The sequence below is a fragment of the Dendropsophus ebraccatus genome, chromosome 6 (assembly GCF_027789765.1).
Source record: "Dendropsophus ebraccatus isolate aDenEbr1 chromosome 6, aDenEbr1.pat, whole genome shotgun sequence".
NCBI classification, from domain to species: domain Eukaryota; kingdom Metazoa; phylum Chordata; class Amphibia; order Anura; family Hylidae; genus Dendropsophus; species Dendropsophus ebraccatus.
The window spans coordinates 108,063,117-108,083,570 of NC_091459.1; the positions used below are offsets into that span (position 1 = coordinate 108,063,117).

The following is a 20,454-nucleotide window of genomic DNA, read 5'->3' on the forward strand; positions in this document are numbered from 1 at the left end:
CAAATCATAGCTTTCCCTCAAGTTCCTTATTGGAATTCAGATGACTCATTCGCCTTCATGCTAAATGTACAACTCCTCAGTAATGTTCAACTCCTAGTAATGTTCCGCCAGTTCTCGCAGTCCTGCACTTTGCTGGAAGCTGAGCTGCTCTGTAAATTGCCAGTGCCTTCTGTTTGGTCTCTGCTCAGCGACAATCTATCCACAGCTTGTTTTCCTTTTAATAACCTGTAATTTAGCCAAGTAATTCAATTAACCGAGGGTCCGTGTCTGAGAATGAAGAGATCCGATTTGGAATAAATGACATATGCAGAAGTCATTTCTCTGGTTAACCCATTGCTGGTCATGATATTAAAGCTCATGCTATAAAATTAAACTACACTGTTTATTAGGAACATGACAATATTGTACTATCTTGATAACCTATGGACGAATGTTCAGTAAAGATGCAGTTAAAGGGGTACTGCGGGGAAAAAATAATTGTTTGCAAATATACTGGTGCCAGAAAGTTATACAGATTTGTAATTTGCTTCTAGTTAAAAAAATAAGTCCTCCCGTACTAATTAGCTGCTGTTTGTCCTGCAGGAAGTGGTGTATTCTTTCCAGTCTGACACAATGCTCTCTGCTGCCACCTCTGTCCATGTCAGGAACTTTCCAGAGCAGGAGAGGTTTCCTATGGGAATTTGCTACTGCTCTGGACAGTTCCTGACATGGACAGAGGTGGCAGCAGAGAGCACTGTGTCAGACCTAAAAGAATACACCACTTCCTGCAGGACGTACAGCAGCTGAAAAGCACTGGAAGACTTGAGATTTGTTAATGGAAGAGATTTACAAATCTGTATAACTTTTTTAAAAAATGTCACCGGAGTACCCCTTTAATCTTTAAATCTGTACAAAGTAGTACTTAGGACATGTTGTAAGAATAAGGTAAAAAAGATGAATACCCTTAAAAGCACTAATTTTCTGTTATGTGCTTCTAAATTTGACCTCTAAGTTTGTTCATTTTTAAGGGTTATTTATCGCTCCATATAACTAAGGCTGAGTTCACATGTAGCATTTTGTCCTTATTTCATGCCTCAATTTGGTTACAATTTTAGCCTAAACCAGGCGAGGGCTCAAAACACCAAAAAAAGGTGCAGATCTACCTACCTACAGTTTTTCATAGGGTCAGTTCCACTCCTGGTTCTGGGAAATACTGGTCAAAATGTGGACCAAATACTGAATAAAATACTTGTTCACACAATGTATTACTTTCCTTAAAGTAAAATCTTTTTCTTTCAAATCAACTGGTTCCAGAAAGTTGTATAGATTTGTGATTTACTTCTTTAAAAATATCAAGTCTTCCCATACTTATCAGTTGCTGCATGTCATGCAGGAAGTTGTGGTACATGGACGTCCCATTTCAATGGTGAACATGTAATGCTGCATTTTCCCTGTAGGGGGTGCTGCGGTGGAATTGTATTGTTGGCTTGCAGCACATGGATCCTGGGTTTAATCCAACCAAGGACATGGGAGAATTTATATAATGCTGTGAAATAGTCTGCAGGACAGTACAGTTTATGTCATGTGATCACTTATGGTCTATCAGAGGAGAATACTTTCCAATATCACATATCCCATTCCAATATAGAGCTCTGTATACAACCAGGAATTAGAACTGTATATGCATAACCAATGAAACTAAATTGAGTGTTTTCTATGTTAACATTATATCAGGGAACAGATGTCGATGCAATTCCCTAATATATTCAATAAAGCCGCATCAAAGGCAGAATTTACCTCTAGATACCCAAATCAAATTAACTGCATATTTTTCTTAAAAAATGATAAATTCATTAAGATTCCTCAATTATATTGTATAATTTCATATAATTCTGTATAACTGTAGGGGAGATTTACCTATGTGCAAAACTTCACATGCATTAGACACAATGATGAAGCAAATGAGCTATAAAGAATAGACCAATGTGCCTAGCTCGCCGTTTTTTACATCAACAAGAGGACAGGCTTGGCAGAAAGGGAGCATGGCTTAAAATGTGACATGTGCCAACAAAAATTAAGTTATAACATATAGAAATAGAGTAGAGTAGGTTTAAGGCTATGTTCACACTACGTATGAGACCGGCCGTTCCGTGACCCTGGCCGAGATGATCCTTCCGGCCACAGAGCTCTGATGCGGGTGCATCAGCGTGCGCCCGCATCAGAGCTTCCCATAGCCCACAGTGAAGCGAGCGCCACAGAAAGCTGACCTATCAGTTTTGTTCTGGCGCCGCATGGGATCCCGGCCGGAGCGTGTACGATGTGTGTACGCTCCGGCCGGGATCTCATTGCACATAAGGAATTGTTCCATAACGCAAAACTACGGCCGTAGTTTTACCTTTTGTGAACATAGCCTAAAGGGGTACTCCAGCGAAAAGCTTCTTCCCAGTAATTGAAACACATTACAAAGTTATATAACTTTGTAATATGCTTCAATCACCTATCTGCCCCCCTTCCCTATCTTTTCCTCCCTCCACCCCCCACCAGGAAGTGAAGTAAACTCATTCTTACCTAATGACTGTTGACCCCAGGCTGCTCTGTGGCAGCAATTTTGCGACAATGACGCAATCAAGAGGGAGGCGGGTCTAAGCCCTGTTAGGCCAGCCTCCCTTTGTCAGATGACTCAGGTTGCCCAGCTCTGATTGGCTGAACAAGCTGTAAGCCATCTAACAGTTTTACAGAGTCAGTTAGACATCACAGGAGACAACGTGCATCATGGGAAAGCCCAAACCAGGAAGTAAAGAAAAAATGAAGACACCAACTGGAGCTTCAGGGACCTGCAAGTAGCGGGAAATTGAAATGGAGACAGACGCAGGAGGGATGGTAAGTGGGAAAACTATAACACGACATGGAGAGAGAGGAGCGGCTGCACATCCCACATATGGCTGACGCTAGTGCTGCTAGGCCTATTTTAAAAACCGTCAGGGTGTCGGTATATAATTTGATCAAACCATAATAGCCTCGTTCACACGGGTCCCTACGCTAACTCACCACCGTGTCGGTCAGCGACCGCCACCCCCGCCTGTACACGTGCACGTGCAGGAAGGCCATGGAATGGCGCCTGCAACCCCAATGTCACAGGGCCAAATCCAAAGTGCCCCCCCAAAACCCAGCCGGCACCACCGGTGGGGAAGGCTGCCCCCAAACAAGACAAGTATGAATGTGGTATTGCACTCACCAATGCTGCTGCAAACAGAATGGGAAAGACATGAGGTACTGACATGTGAGCACAGGTATATCCTGCCAATTTGGGTCATTTGGGTCTTAAGGGGGAGTGCCAGCTGCTCAGAAAAGGGAGAACTGTAATGTAAAAACTATGTTTAATTGATTGCTTTTTTTAAAAAATCAGCGTCGGAGTACCCCTTTAAGCTGGGCAAAAGTGTCAGGCATGTATCATACACATGTTAAATTTGGTGCATTTTCATTCTGCTTAGTCTAAGTTAAAGCGTAACTGTCATTTCAGGGTCATTTTTCTGAAAACATTAAATATCAACAGTTCAAGCGATTTTAAGAAACTCTGTAATAGGTTTCATGTACTAAAAGAGTTTCCTTCTGTAGTGAAAAAGCAATCTCCCAGCCTCCCCCCTCACATCAAATGAAGCAGGATTTCTGTCTCCATTATGTGGCTATGGAGAGGGGAGGGGCTGTTAGGAGTGACTGAGCACGGAGCAGTCCTGCACAGCACAACACCCTGCAATCTTCTCTCAGTAAGTTCATAGATAGGCACTGACCTTTCTGACACCTGAATTTAGTGTTTTAGGTGCCCAGAGAGTCTACAAACAGCTGACCTTCATGTCACCTCTTCCTGCTCCCTCATCTCCCTCAGCCCCTCCCCCCTCCATAGGCTTACAATGGAGAGAGCAGAACCCGTCTTCACTGGCTTCTCTGTAATGAAGACTTGTTTGCCTGATAATGCACAGATAAGAAGTCAGGGGGGGAGGCTGGGAGATTGCTTCTTGAGTACAGAAGGAGGCTTTTTTGGCTGATGAAACCTATTACAGAGTTTCTTAAAATCGCTTATACTACTGATTTCTGCAATAAAAAAATACATGACAGTTACGCTTGGGGGCTCGGTTCACACGTTGTAAGAGTGAGGCTGTATGTGCGGCTGTAATTGTGCGGCGGTATTTTTGATGGTTCGTGTGTATGCTGGGAAGTATAGGATATGCGGCTGCACAGTGCACACTATCTCTGAATCTACGGCCCTATCGTAAACGGACCCGTAAAAAATGAACAAGACCATTGTTTGCGGCTGGACATGCGGCCGTGGATTGACAGGCGGTCCGTATGGAGTACTTCAAAAATAGCCGGCAATGATGCCGAATGCCGATGCCTCTAATAGTTAATATATTAAATTAATCAAAGACATTTTATTTGTAATCAAGACACTTTCGTTGATCAATAATTTATTTCTAACGAATCCATCATTTTGCAATTAAATATACTGTTAAAAAAAATAGATATATAAATAAATGTATATTTATCTATATATTTATTTTTTGACAGTATATTGAATTGCACAATGATGGATTCGTTAGAATTAAATTATTGACCAAGGAAACTGAATTTATTTCCAAGAAAATGTGTTTTATTCATTAAATATTAATTAGTACAGGAAGCTCCATAAGCCGTTAATTCATATGCCGGCAATAGAGCATTCTGTACTAATCATCACTTTACTTTAATGAAAACATCAAATGTTTCTTCTAATTATGTTATGACAATAGCATTATTAGAAGAAACATTTAGAATTATATGTGCGCTCAGCTGATTGGCTGTTCGGCTGAGCGCACATATAATAAGCCGGTCCGCAGTACAGTGACTTCATTGTGCTGCGGACCAGCGAAGAGGACACATCGGGGTGAGTATAGAGCTCTCCCCACCCCCTCCCCAGCACTGCACCCCTCCCAGCAAGGAAGGGGGGGTCAGTTAACCCCTTCCTTGCTGGGATGGGTGCAGTCTGACATCAGTCTGGCCCCCCGGGGGTTAAGGGGGATGCAATACATCCTCCCTTAACCCCTTGGGGGTCAGACTGTAAGCAGCGATCTGTAAAGATGCTGCATACTGTAAGGAGCACAACACCGCTCACAATGATGGGTGTTGTGCTCCTGTTTGTGTTTATTTTGTGTGTTTCTCCCTTTTTGTTTTTCAGATATCGGTATCCTGGGGATTACGTCGGATTCCATGGACTACGTCGATGACCAGCGGTTGTTCTTTGAATTTTTTAAATAAAATGGTCAATGAGGGGTGTGGGGGTGTTTTTATTTGAATAAAAAAATTTTAAAAACTTGTGTCTTGTCTTTATTTCTTTACTTTTTAGACTTAGTAGTGGAAGCCGTCTAATAGACGGAATCCATTACTAAGTTGGGGCCTAGTGTTAGCCGGTATAAAATGGCTAACACTAACCCCCTATTATTACCCCAGTACCCAATGCCACCAGGGGTACTGGGAAGAGCCGGGTGCCAGTGGTCCCGGAGCGTCAAAATTGGCGCTCCTGGACCGGGCGGCAGCAGGCTGGTAAGATTTAGGCTGGGGAGGGCCTAAACCAATGGCTCTTCCCACCCTGGTGTTACCAGGCTGCTGTCGTTTGGTTTTTAACCCGGCTGGTTATAAAAATAGGGGGGACCCTATGCGTTTTTTTTTAATTATTTATTTATTTAAAAAAAAAAAACGCATAGGGTCCCCCCTATTTTTATAACCAGCCGGGTTAAAAACCAAACGACAGCAGCCTGGTAACACCAGGGTGGGAAGAGCCATTGGTTTAGGCCCTCCCCAGCCTAAATATTACCAGCCTGCTGCCGCCCGGTCCAGGAGCGCCAATTTTGACGCTCCGGGACCACTGGCACCTGGCTCTTCCCAGTACCCCTGGTGGCATTGGGTACTGGGGTAATAATGGGGGGTTAGTGTTAGCCATTTTATACAGGCTAACACTAGGCCCCAACTTAGTAATGGATTCCGTCTATTAGACGGCTTCCACTACTAAGTCTAAAAAGTAAAGAAATAAAGACAAGACACAAGTTTAAAAAATTTTTTATTCAAATAAAAACACCCCCACACCCCTCATTGACCATTTTATTTAAAAAATTCAAAGAACAACCGCTGGTCATCGACGTAGTCCACGGAATCCGTCGTAATCCCCAGGATACCGATATCTGAAAAACAAAAAGGGAGAAACACACAAAAAACACACAAACAGGAGCACAACACCCATCATTGTGAGCGGTGTTGTGCTCCTTACAGTATGCAGCATCTTTACAGATCGCTGCTTACAGTCTGACCCCCAAGGGGTTAAGGGAGGATGTATTGCATCCCCCTTAACCCCCGGGGGGCCAGACTGATGTCAGACTGCACCCATCCCAGCAAGGAAGGGGTTAACTGACCCCCCCTTCCTTGCTGGGAGGGGTGCAGTGCTGGGGAGGGGGTGGGGAGAGCTCTATACTCACCCCGATGTGTCCTCTTCGCTGGTCCGCAGCACAATGAAGTCACTGTACTGCGGACCGGCTAATTATATGTGCGCTCAGCCGAACAGCCAATCAGCTGAGCGCACATATAATTCTAAATGTTTCTTCTAATAATGTTATTGTCATAACATAATTAGAAGAAACATTTGATGTTTTGAGTAAAGTAAAGTGATGATTAGTACAGAATGCTCTATTGCCGGGAATATGAATTACCGGCTTATAGAGCTTCCTGTACTAATTAATATTTAATTAAGAAAACACATTTTCGTTTAAATAAATACAGTTTCTTTGTTCAATAATTTAATTCTAACGAATCCATCATTGTGCAATTCAATATACTGTCAAAAAATAAATATATAGATAAATATACATTTATTTATATATATATTTATTTTAACAGTATATTTAATTGCAAAATGATGGAATCGTTTACATTTAATTATTGAACAATAAAAGGGACTTTATTAGACAGAAAATGTGTTTTATTAATTCAATATATTAACCATGAGAGACATCGGCTATAGTGCAGAGGATCGCAAACCCCGGTAATAGCAATTCATGTAAACTGTGTTCCCTGCTTTCCCAGATGCATCCAGAGGTGTTTGCATCACTTTCTTAACATTTTATTTGTTATTTTTAGTTGAACCAGATTTCCAAGTAAATGACCGTATGTTTTGAGCCGCATGTCTATTTTTTCCCACGGCAGTAGTTTCACCCGCACATTTACAGCCGCATAAAAAATACAGCCGCACAGTTACAGCGTGTGAACCCAGCCTTAGGCTTTATATACTTATAGGAACAATAAATTTGCAACTGTACATTTTGTCTTTATTTCCAGGTCATCTGTCCCAACCAACCTACAGATTCATTAGAGTATTGGCTACAAAATTCCAAGAACCTTTGCAAGGTCAGCCTAGTGGAGGAGAGCATGGAGTCCAACTGCACCTCTGTAAGTAACAATATACAGAAGCCAATGCACAAAAAAGCAAGCAGATACCCATAAGCACAGGCCTCGTGAGTAAAATGATCATTTAATTTAGAATTCCATAAAAACAACGCGTTATGTGTGAAACTGACCTTTTAAACAGTTGTGGCTATGTACAACTGAATCAGGTGAGCGTGCACCCATTGAACTGCTTTTACTTCTTTGACTCACCTGTCACCCGATGAGGCGCTGTGCTTTTGTCTTTTACAGAATGACACTAGTAGGGAATGATAAATAAGAATATACAGAATCACACTAGTTGGGAATAATAAATAAGAATATACAGAATGACACTAGTAGGGAATGATACATAAGAAAACACAGAATGACTTTAGTAGGGAATGATACATAAGAATACACAGAATGACACTAGTAGGGAATGATAAATAAGAATATACAGAATGACACTAGTAGGGAATGATAAATAAGAATATACAGAATGACACTAGTAGGGAATGATACATAAGAATACACAGAATGACACTAGTAGGGAATGATAAATAAGAATATACAGAATGACACTAGTAGGGAATGATAAATAAGAATATACAGAATGACACTAGTAGGGAATGATACATAAGAATACACAGAATGACACTAGTAGGGAATGATAAATAAGAATATACAGAATGACACTAGTAGGGAATGATAAATAAGAATATACAGAATGACACTAGTAGGGAATGATAAATAAGAATATACAGAATGACACTAGTAGGGAATGATAAATAAGAATACACAGAATGACACTAGTAGGGAATGATAAATAAGAATATACAGAATGACACTAGTTGGGAATGATAAGGAGATTGTAGGAGTCTAGAAAAGCATGGCAGCATTAATCCCCTGAATGGAGCTCAGCTGCAATACCAGCCACAACCCATGGACAATATTGGCACACCTCGTTGGTAAATCGTAAAAATCGTTTTTCCAATTGCCGACAATCCATTAGAATAGAATGAAGGGCAATGTTTTTTATTTTAATATCTGGGATACAAGAGATCTCCTTCAAAGGTTTCAAACGTCCTTACAGGAAACCCTAGATCCCAAACCAGAACTGATCCCTTTACATGTTATTCATGTAGTATTTGAAATGTGACTATATTCAGATTATTACCCCTGAATCCCAATAATCCCTGGTCAAGGTTGAACCTAATCCATTTAGTTTGATGACTGGTGGCGTTAGAACTATGGTCAATGACAGGAGTGTAGAATTGTGATTATGTACGGCTATTACAAGTCAGTGTCTAGCCACAGAAATTGTCTGAAGGTCTTCTGAATAAAGACCGATTGTTTCCTGGATCTCATTCGGTCCGTCACTTTGGATATAATGTAGCAGCTATGTTCATAGCCTGTCATGTGGCATCATTCAGACACCGGCACGATCATGGCAGTAGTCATGACAATGGGTTTCACCATGGCTTACAGATAACAATGTTTTTTCCCTGTAGCAATATGGTAAAAAGAGGATTCTGGGACATTGCTGATATGTAGTTGTCTGCCCAGACTGAAAGAACAGAGCATGAGCAGATGCCCACTGACTTCTAATGTGCCATGTGATACAAGGGCTATATGAGTATTTATTACCAGCAATATTTCACTAGAGTATGGGGAGGGAAAAGTTTGCTTTAATATAGTCACTGTACACAAGGTTGGCAGAATGGTGTATATCTGGAAGCAATATAAATGAGATGTCTCAACAACAAGTAGTTAGTAGAAAGGACCCGGCACTCACCAAGTAGTTTAGCTCATTTATTGTAGTGCAGTAGACATCTGGTAGAGTAAGGATGCGTTTCGGCCAAGCATGGCCTTCATCAGCTTAAGGAGTACTCCTTAACCTGATGAAGGCCATGTTTGTCCGAAACGCTACTTACTCTACCTGATGTCTACTGCACTACAATAAATGAGCCAAACTACTTGGTGAGTGCCGGGTCCTTTCTACTATCTATCTGGATTACCACTACCTCGACCACCACCACCCACATCCACCCACACCTCACATCAAGTAGTGAGAGTATCATTTATTAATTGTTTTTACTGTGCCCCCAGCTAAGTAAAAAAAATTAAGAATCTCGGAATATCGCAGGGTAACCATGATTTCTGGCATGTCAGAAGTTTGGATTGATGTGGATCCAGGAGACCCACAATGATTGCCAAAATGAAGGCGCGGAAATGCTCAGCTGAGAAGCTTCTAACCTGCCCATAGTTTCCCTTTAATACTGGCTAGACCATTGGTTAAAGCAAATGTACCATCAGTACATTCGCTTTAAGATTTGCACATGGATAGAACGGTGACGGCGCAGGGAAGCAGCTTCATTAGAATCAATGGAGCCGCATCATAGAAGGACGGTTGTTTCCTTCCACTAGTTGCGAGCCGGCCTGCCTCCAGTGCTTCATTCCCAGCCGGCACCCGGGAACAGAATGGCGCCATACGTGGGAATTGGACCACGGTTCAAAAAAAGGACCTCGGTGTCGGCTTCCCCTCGCCGGTGACCTTCTATCCATGTGCAGGTCTTAAAGCAGATATACTGATGTTACATTCCCTTTAAAGCCAATAAGTGACTGAAATAATAGATACTGTACATCTACTGCAGAATATAATGTATGTATAGTAAAATTTCATTATTAAAATTTCCCATAGTAGAGACTACAAGAAGATATTAGAAGGGACTACAAATAACAATATCCATCATCTGTGGCCAAAAGCCCAAAGTACCTGACAAATACTTTCTCCCATAAGACACATGAATAGCTATGTTACAAGCTTGAAAGGACACAGTGCATTGCTGGAGGGATGGTAACAGCTTGATGAGGAACTGGGCAAAGTGGCAGCTTGCCTGGAGTCCCGTGGGCACGTAATCCAACTCTGCCATAAACAGATAATGAAACATATTCACATGGTTCAGATCCCGCTTCTTTCAGCTTTTCCTTTCTGATAATCTTCATCCTGTGACACCAGTGAAACTATTCAGTTCTTGCTCACTGTACCTTATGAATTACTAGCCAAGAAATACAAGGTGTAAGAATTGCTTAATCCAAGGGAAACATAATAAGATATGGAGGGATATCGGTGAAAGAAGGGCAGGCAATGGTGTCAAGGACAAAGCTTGCTGCTTTCTGTACAGAATGATGGAAGAAATGATATTTATGAAGCCTGCCTTTGGTCTTACAGGACTTTGCAGAAAGGTAAATACATGTCCAGATGATTGATGCACATATAAAAATCTTACTGTGAGTTGTTCAATGAGATAGGTGGCAAGGGATACACAGTTTAAGAACTACAGCCAATGTGATATCAAATCTATCATTGGGAGCCAGCCCGTTTTACATTATTCAGGTCTACATTTTCATTAAACTTTAAAATACTTGTTTTTAACAGAGAGACTTTGAAATAGTACTATCCAAGCCTATATTGTCTAACAGGGAGTGGCTGTGAGAGAGTACTGTCTGTGCCTAATGCATTGACAGAGAGAGACTGATAGGCAATACTATATGTGCCTGCATCATTATTAGAGAGATGTTTTAGGAAACTATTATCTATGTCTGCATCATTAAAGGAGAAAGGTTGTGAGTCTGCACAATCTGTCTCTACATCAGCTACAGAAAAACACAATGAGAGAATACTATCTGTATCTACATCAACAGAAAGAAACTGTCAGACAGTACTATCTGTGCCTATATCAGTAACAGAGAAAGACAGTGAAAGAGTACTATCTGTATATACGTCAACAGAAAGAAAATGGCAGGCAGTACTATCAGTGCCTACATCAGTAACAGAGAAAGACAATGAGAGAGTACTATCCATATCTACAGCAACAGAAAGAAACTGTCAGGCAGTACTATCTGTGCCTACATCAGTAACAGAAAAAGACAATGAAAGAGTACTATCCATATCTACAGCAACAGAAAGAAACTGTCAGGCAGTACTATCTGTGCCTACATCAGTAACAGAAAAAGACAATGAGAAAGTACTATCTGTATCTACATCAACAGAAAGAAACTGTCAGGCAGTAATATCTGTGACTACATCAGTAACAGAGAAAGACAATCTGTATCTACATCAAAAGAAAGAGATTGTCAAGCAGTACTTTCTGTGCCTACACTATTAAATCCAAGCTTCATAAAATTGACCAACATCATTAACAGAAAGAGACTGTGAGGCAGTACTGTCTATACCTACTGTACATCTGTTACAAAGAAAGACTGTCAGGCATTACTATCTGTGCTTACATCATTAACAGAAAGATACTGTCAGGTATTACTATCTGTGCCATACATTATTAACAGAAAGAGACTGTCAGGCAGTACTATCTGTACCTACATCGTTAACAAAGAGAGACTGTCAGGCAGTACTATCTGTGCCTACACTAATAAATCCAAGCATTATAAAATTGTTGACCTATCGTATATTAGATAGTGGGGGTCTGACTCTTGACATCCCCACCAAGGGGCCAAATCACTCTAGTGCTTGGTCCAGCCTCTTCATAGTTTATGTGGAGTTGTACTGTGTTGGTAGTTGCAAAGTTCTCTTAGCAAGGGAATGTACTGCTTCTCCTACAAGACCTGACTACCGAGCTGTCAGATATAAGCAACCCAAGCATTTTTACAAAGGACAAATTATAATAAAACAAAAACGAATGAGAGTTGTCTCCTTTGACATCTAAGTTGAATACCAGAAGGGCCGAGGGGTCTACCCTTCAATCTATTACTTTGGAAACTTCATATTAGAAAGCTGTCTCCACTATAAATTGTTCTTGATAAAAATGCAGACAAAGACATAAACTGAGGATCAGACAAGAGTCAAGAGGGTAGAGAGGGAATAAACATGGATGAAAGTGAGAGAAGTTCCAGATGATTACAAATCAATATATCCCTTAATGGAATCATAAAGACATCTCCCAGCATCCAGAATGGTATGTCCCAGACGCAGGCAGTGGAAACGCATTTCCCGATTTTATAGCAATACGCATGGGAAGCAATTGAGGTTAGACACATATTTCTAAAATTAATTAGGTCTCCTTTATTTGTGCGTGTGCAGACTGAGCTATAGGCTTCCTGTATAATACCAGCAAGTCATTATCAATTCAGTATTGTCATTACAGAAGAGACGTGTCACCCGCCATAAGAGTGCTATGCTGACATGCCTTTCTAGTTAGCCGGAGCAAGAATATCCTGGCCTCATTAAAACCGCTCATTAAGGATCCAGGCTAAAGGATTTTGCTGGTTCTGAGTAATAGAAAAAGCACATTTGTTACTGACTTATATTATTCAGACACAAAATAGGTGGCAGGAACCACATGTCGTGTATACTTAGTAAAGGGAACAGAAATAATACAGATTTGTGATTATTCAGGGACTGATACCTGCCTTTTTCTTATTCACACCACAGGGTTTTAATCCCTTTTCCATTAAATTAAAGAAAACTTAAAAGTCAGGCCTACGAGATTTTTTGTGTTGTTTTTTTTTTGTTTCAGAAAACCCAATGTGAGTGTTCACCTTTATATCCTTTTTGTTCTTTTTCTGTAAATAATGAGAAATAATTTTGCGTAGGTGCCAAGCACAATGGAGGTCAGGATGACCCAATGGTAACCTGCAGAAAGATAGCGCCAGACACAAGAGGTCTCTCCTTACTGGATAGCAATGCAGTAAAGATCAAGGCTGCTTTTGTAATTGGTTAAAACATACCTATTATTTAAAAATATTATTTTTTTTAATCTGCATGGTTCTGCTGGAGTAACCCTTTAGAATGGTGACATAGTGATTTGTGATCTCACAATCCCCTCTATGGTGCACAAATAGTCCTCCTTATCCTCATTTCAAGATGCAAGTTTTAACACAGTGTTAGTATACAGTATATATAAATAAGAGGTTATATAAGGTAACTTTTTAAGATAAAGCTTCTTGTAGACAATTAAATGCACAAGAACTGTTCCTTAATATAAATGTTCTTGTTATGTGTAACACAAGCCTTTGGCCATAACAATATATAAGATAGCAAGGTTTTATTGGACCATCTAGCCAAAAATGAGAACTTGTCAATGCTCCAGTACAATAACTGTGAGGTTTTATTCTTGTACATTCATCTTCTTTGCGCCTTACAGTTTTCCAGCTTCTGTTTCCAACACAAAAGCATCAACACCCTGTGAATAATATTCAATATATAGCAGCACTCTATAATGCACAGTATATGGCATACTCTCAGTGTATTGGAGTACACGCCAGAAGACAGAGCTATAACAAGGCATTCTTTCACTCACAGCAAAGGTTCCGTTTTCCCTGCCAGAGCCATGTATCTAAATACCCTAGGCAAGGCGAAAAAGTGTTGTTGGTGATCCCTGGCACTCAGAAAATCTACATGCCTGGATTACCTTTCCCTGGCAATTCAGTGACAAGATTGGCTCCCCAAAGAGAGATCGTAAGTCGATCTGTTCTACAAGCAGCCCAAGTCCTTTTCTATGCCTCCCTGGCTACCTGTATTCGGCAACTGTTAGAGGCTACCTTCAGCAGACCCCAACAATTGACTGCAGATTTAGTAGATCAATGCAGTACATATGTACTGTATTGATTCCTATGAGTAATCATGGTATTGATCATAGTAGTCCCCTAAGGGGGCTACAAACGTGTGTAAAATATACACAGTGGTTTGCAATAAATTAGAATATCAACATAAAGTTGTTGTTTTTTTTTTCAGTAATTTAATTCAAAAAGTGACCTCATATATTTTATAGTCATTACATACAGAGTGAACTTTTTCAAGCATTTATTTCTGTTAAATTTGATGATTATGGATTACAGCCAAGAAAAACCCAAAAGTCAGTATTTCAGACAATTAGAATAATTAACCCAAAACACCTACAGTGGCTTCCTAAGTGTCATAAAAGGTCCCTTAGTCTGGTTGAGTATGCAACACAATCATGGGGAAGACTGCTGACTTGACAGATGTCCAGAAGGCAGTTATTCATACACTCCACAAGGAGAGTAAGCCACAAAAGTTCATTGCTAAAGAATCTGGCTGTTCTCAGAGTGCTGTGTGAAAGCATATTAACGGAAAGTGGAGTGGAAGGAAAAAGTGTGGGAGAAAAAGGTGCACAAGCAACTGGGAGAACTGCAGTCTTAACAGAATTGTAAAGAAAATGCTATTAAAAATTTGGGAGAGATTCACAAAGAGTGGACTGCTGCTGGAGTCAGTGCTTCAAAAGCCACCACATCCAGATGTCTGCAGGACATGGGCTACAAGTGTTGCATTCCATGTGTCAAGCCACTCCTGACCAATAAACAACGCTAGAAGCGTCTTATCTGGGCCAAGGAAAAGAAGAACTGGACTGGTGATCAGTGGTCCAAGGTGCTGATTTCAGATAAAAGTAAATTTTGCATTTTATTTGGAAATCAAGTTCCCAGAGTCTGGAGGAAGAGTGGAGAGGCACAATTCAAGCTGCTTGAGGTCTAGTGTGAAGTTTCCACAATCAGTGATGGTTTGGGGAGCCATGTCATCTGCTGGTGTAGGTTCACTGTGTTTCATCAACACCAAAGTCAACACTGCCGTCTACCAGGAAATTTTAGAGCACTTCATGCTTCCCTGTGCTAAAAAGATTTTTGGAGATGGAATTTTCATCTTCCAGCAGGATTTGGCACCTGTCCACACGGCAAAAGTACCAATACCTGGTTTACTAACCACAGCATCACTGTGCTTGATTGGCCAGCAAACTCGCCAGACCCTAACCCTATAGAGAATTTATGAGGTATTGTCAAGAGGAAGATGAAAGACACCAGACCCAACAATGCAGACGAGCTGAAGGCCGCTATCAAACAACCTGGGCTTCAATAGCACCTCTGCAGTGCCATCAGCTGATCGACTCCATTCCACGCCGCATTGACGTCATTCATGCAAAAGGTGCCCCGACCAAGTATTGAGGGCATTTACTGTACAGACTTTTCATTTGGTCGACATTTCTGTGTTAAAAACATTTTTTTCAGTTGGTTTTATATAATATTCTAATTTTCTGAAATACTGTCTTTTGTTTTTTTCTTGGCTGTAATCCATAATCATTAGAGAATGTTCGGTATTTGATTAGCGGGGGCTGCTGAACTCTAAGGTTGTCTGGAAAACATGGATACAGCCAATGACTATATCCATGATTTCCACATAGCCTTAGGGCTTTATCCAACTTCAGCAGCCACCGCTAATCAAATGCCGATAGTTCGGGTTCGGATCGATTTGAGCATGCTCCAGGTTCGCTCATCTCTAATAATCATTAACTTTTACAGAAATAAACGCTTCACTCTGTATGTAATGACTCTATAGAATATATGAGGTCACTTTTTGATTTGAATTACTGAAAAAAAATACTTTTTGTTGATATTCTAATTTATTGCAAACCACTGTATATTTATTATAGTGGAGAAACAAAGCTAGATGGCACTACCTGGGCTTCACTTGCGCTGATCACACTTGGGGTAGCCTGGACCATATGTCGGCGGTGCTCCTGCCGGAATTCACACGTGTAACAAGTATATAAAGAAGAAAACGCAGGGCACTCACCGTTTGTTGCTATTCAGACCATCCAATTTATTTTGGTATGCAGGGGTAGCGGGGGAGACAGGAATGGGTGACCGCAGTTTCGCGGCGTGTGCCGCTTTGACGAACCCTTACGTGACTATGACGTCACTTCCTTTTATGTGCTCAGACAAGGAAAACTTTACGTGCAATAAAGTGAACAATGAACATTCAATGTACATATAATTAAAAACACATACAATATACACTATGTGAACAAGAGGACTACGTTATCTTAGTAGCTACATGATATTTATATCACTACGGGTATTTAATCCCAGACTGCCTAACGCTTCATATTAAATGATATGTTTTTAATTATATGTACATTGAATGTTCATTGTTCACTTTATTGCACGTAAAGTTTTCCTTGTCTGAGCACATAAAAGGAAGTGACGTCATAGTCACGTAAGGGTTCGTCAAAGCGGCACACGCCGCGAAACTGCGGTCACCCATTCCTGTCTCCCCCGCTACCCCTGCATACCAAAATAAATTGGATGGTCTGAATAGCAACAAACGGTGAGTGCCCTGCGTTTTCTTCTTTATATACTTGTTACACGTGTGAATTCCGGCAGGAGCACCGCCGACATATGGTCCAGGCTACCCCAAGTGTGATCAGCGCAAGTGAAGCCCAGGTAGTGCCATCTAGCTTTGTTTCTCCACTATAGTTTATTCACATGACTTTTAGATTGAGCACACCTACTATTGAGGCCCTTGACATGGACACGGGGAATAACGCCAGTGTGAATATGTGCACACAATCGACCACTGGACCAGAGACCAGCACTATGGGCAGAGAGGATGCGGGGGAGTTCTTTTCACTATGTGAACATAAGGACTGGCTACAAACGCTCAGTACGAGAGCACTGGAATCCAGAGTACTCACCCTAGCAGAAAAGGAAACCAAACTGTTTTGGACAGTAAAATCACTACAATCTTATTGTGACCATGAACGAGCACCGAGAGGCTTACGGACATTTAAAGATGTGTCACAATTCATGGATGACCAAGTGTTTGTAGAGAAATGGGAACAACTACATAGGACACACGCTTTAAACCTTACCAAATTGGTTCTCCAACGCACCGAACAAGAATACTCAGATATTACGGTGGAACTACTAAAAAGTAAAACGGAGCTAAAGACGCGTTTTACAGAGGCACAATACGCGGCTTTTAATAGCAAATTGGAAAAAAAGATTACGGTGATCCAGGCGGACACAAAAGAGAGAAAAAAGGACAAATTTGTAAGGGACAAGCAAGATTATGAACAGAATAAAATATTTTCCTGGAACACGAATTATGCCAACAAAAGAAGGAATAGACGGGCGAGAAATTACAGGAAAAAACAATCGGATTTCTGGACCACAGATACTGGGTCGGACTCCAGTGAGACCATGGACTGTAACCCATCCGGCCAGGTGGCCAGAGGTGGGGTTCCCCCTTTAGGCGGAGGACCCGCCGCGGCAGAGGGCGCTCAAAATCCAAAATATCCGCAAGGAGGAGTGAAGCGCAAGCAGGTCACCTGGCGAAGGTAGGTGATTGTGCTGCTACTCACTCCACAGGTGGGATATGTATGGGAGTAACATCCGAATCAGAAGACATACGCATAATTAACTTGTCAGACATTAATCTAGATGCAGACTGTGTGGCCATACTCTCTAAAGGTTTGAACTTCTGTATTAATAAGGATTTTGACTATGTGGCTTTTGAAGTGGATTTAAGGAAAGCCATCAGAAAACTTAATATACAGAAATTCTTCCTCCAGAAACCCACTCATGGAGATAACAACATATTTATGGGCCAAATGCAAGCCCAGGTAGGACCTTTGGGATTTATGGTAGGAGGTAATCCTTCCTCAGTAGATGCAGCAGTCATATCCCTTTTGATGGGACTTGATGACTCTTCATCAGAGATATCTAGCGCCCCCCCTTCTCCATCTTCCTCCCCCACCACGGTATTCACAGGTGGTGTACCATCTACTTTTAACCCACCCTTGGCGGCAGGCTCTCACATCTCTCTTTTCATGGATAAGGTCATGCAAGATGTAAAGGCATTAATTTATCCTGCCTCCCGTTCAAATATATCTGAAGGTGAGCGCAGGGCCCTAGCATGGCTCAAGTCCCAACGTGAGATTGTGATACGTCCTGCCGACAAGGGTGGCAATATTGTTATATTATCCAAGCAATACTATCTGGAAGAGGCACAGAGACAGCTGACAGACAACACTACTTATAGTAAAATACCCACAGACCCAACACTTTCTTACCAAAATAAGGTCAGGGACATCTTGCGGAGAGGAGTGGAACAACAGTACCTCTCTAACAGTTTTGCGGAAAAATTGTTTGTCCAAACGCCCAAGAAACCATATTGGTATTGGGTGCCCAAAGTACATAAAAACTTGGAACGTCCACCGGGACGCCCCATAGTAGCGGGTAGAGGCTCGGTAATGGAACCTATTTCCAAATACCTGGACTGGTTATTGAGACCTATTTTGAAAAATATCCCCTCTTATGTTAGGGACACGGGTGACCTCCTAGAAACACTAAAACCGTTTTGTTGGCAGGAGGATCACGAGTTGGTGAGCATTGACGTAGAAAGCCTGTACACTAGGATTCCGCAGGACCGATGTGTGCAGGCAGTTAAGTGGTGTCTACAAACAGTGGGTGGATACGAGGCCAATTTTGTACAATATATATGTGATTTGGTACAGTTAGTGATGTCATGTAACGCCTTTGAGTTTAATAACCAGTGGTATGTGCAGAAGTCAGGAGTTGGCATGGGTACTCCAGTGGCACCCACCCTGGCAAACATTTTTCTTGCATACATGGAAAGTATCAAAGTGTTCTCCATGAATAATGAATATGCTGGATATATACATTTATATCTGAGGTACATAGACGACATCGTCATGGTGTGGTCGGGGGGCAAGGAAAAATTTGCAGAATTTGTATCATATATGAATGTCAATGATCTGAACATGCAATATACATCAGTATACGGGGGCCATGAATTAGACTTTTTGGATGTACATCTGAACCTAAGGGAGGGACATCTCATCACCTCCTGCCACCGAAAAGTAACAGCAGTTAACTCCTTACTGAGTTATAATAGCTTCCATCCATATCATACCAAGAAAGCCCTACCATATAGTCAATTTGTTAGATTAAGACGTATAAATAATGACGATTCCTTATTTTATAAACAGGCAGAAGAATTAAGCGCACGGTTGAGCAAGAGAGGATACCCCCAACAGTTGATACAAGAGAGTCTGAATAGAGCACGGAGTATGGACATACCCCCATTAAGAAACAGAGCACGATATAGTGAGAGCAACAAAAATAAAAAATCTATAGAGAAAGATAAAAAACGGATTGTGTTTACTTTTGATTATTCCCCGTTAGAACACATAATTAAAAACTCCATTCATAAAAACTGGCATATAGTGGAACAAGACGAAGTCCTCAGAGATCACATCACAGACCGCCCCATAGTGACATTTAGGAGGACACAAAACATCAGGGACCTACTAGTCCATGGCAGATTAGCAAAAGATAACATCTATAAAGAAGGATCTTGGTTTACCTCCAATTCAGCTCATGGCAACTTTAAGTGTGGACACTGTAATTACTGCAGGTCGCTACAGAATGGTAGTCAAGTAAAACTGGGTGGCCATATACATAGAGTAACTGATTTTTTGACGTGTAAGAGCCAATTTGTGGTTTATGCCCTGATCTGTAGTTGTGGGAGATATTATATAGGCAAGACTATCCGCCCGATGTGGAAGAGATTTTCCGAACATAGCAGATCATTACGCACAGGGAAGGGCAGCCCACGCATGATAAAGCACATGCAACAAACACACAATGGGGATCCGTCACAACTACATTTTGTGGGATTGTGTTCAGTACCGGCCCCTAGGGGTGGAGGAGATAGGAGGTTAATGCTCTTGAAAAAAGAAACTGAATATATCATTAAATATGAAGCGTTAGGCAGTCTGGGATTAAATACCCGTAGTGATATAAATATCATGTAGCTACTAAGATAACGTAGTCCTCTTGTTCACATAGTGTATATTGTATGTGTTTTTAATTATATGTACATTGAATGTTCATTGTTCACTTTATTGCACGTAAAGTTTTCCTTGTCTGAGCACATAAAAGGAAGTGACGTCATAGACACGTAAGGGTTCGTCAAAGCGGCACACGCCGCGAAACTGCGGTCACCCATTCCTGTCTCCCCCGCTACCCCTGCATACCAAAATAAATTGGATGGTCTGAATAGCAACAAACGGTGAGTGCCCTGCGTTTTCTTCTTTATATAACTGTATATTTATTCATTATTTGCCATTGCCACTTGTGAAAGTCTCCATACTATTAAATTATAACATTCCTGATCATGCAAGGTAATCGGTAAAAGCG

The 20,454-nt window shown here is 41.2% G+C and overlaps 1 protein-coding gene across 2 annotated transcripts in view; it reads left to right on the forward strand.

Annotated features, from left to right (window-relative positions):
- Window positions 1-20,454, forward strand: part of SPHKAP (SPHK1 interactor, AKAP domain containing) — a 167,354-nt gene that overhangs the window by 70,185 nt on the left and 76,715 nt on the right. Inside the window, exons 1-2 of one of the 2 annotated variants that reach the window (XM_069975572.1) lie at window positions 2,744-2,859; window positions 7,336-7,446. In XM_069975572.1, coding sequence (XP_069831673.1) covers window positions 2,836-2,859; window positions 7,336-7,446 — 135 coding nt within the window. In that variant the 5' untranslated portion in view covers window positions 2,744-2,835. Of the gene's footprint in view, window positions 1-2,743; window positions 2,860-7,335; window positions 7,447-20,454 lie in introns of those variants that run through there. The other variant, XM_069975571.1, reaches the window with a different exon arrangement.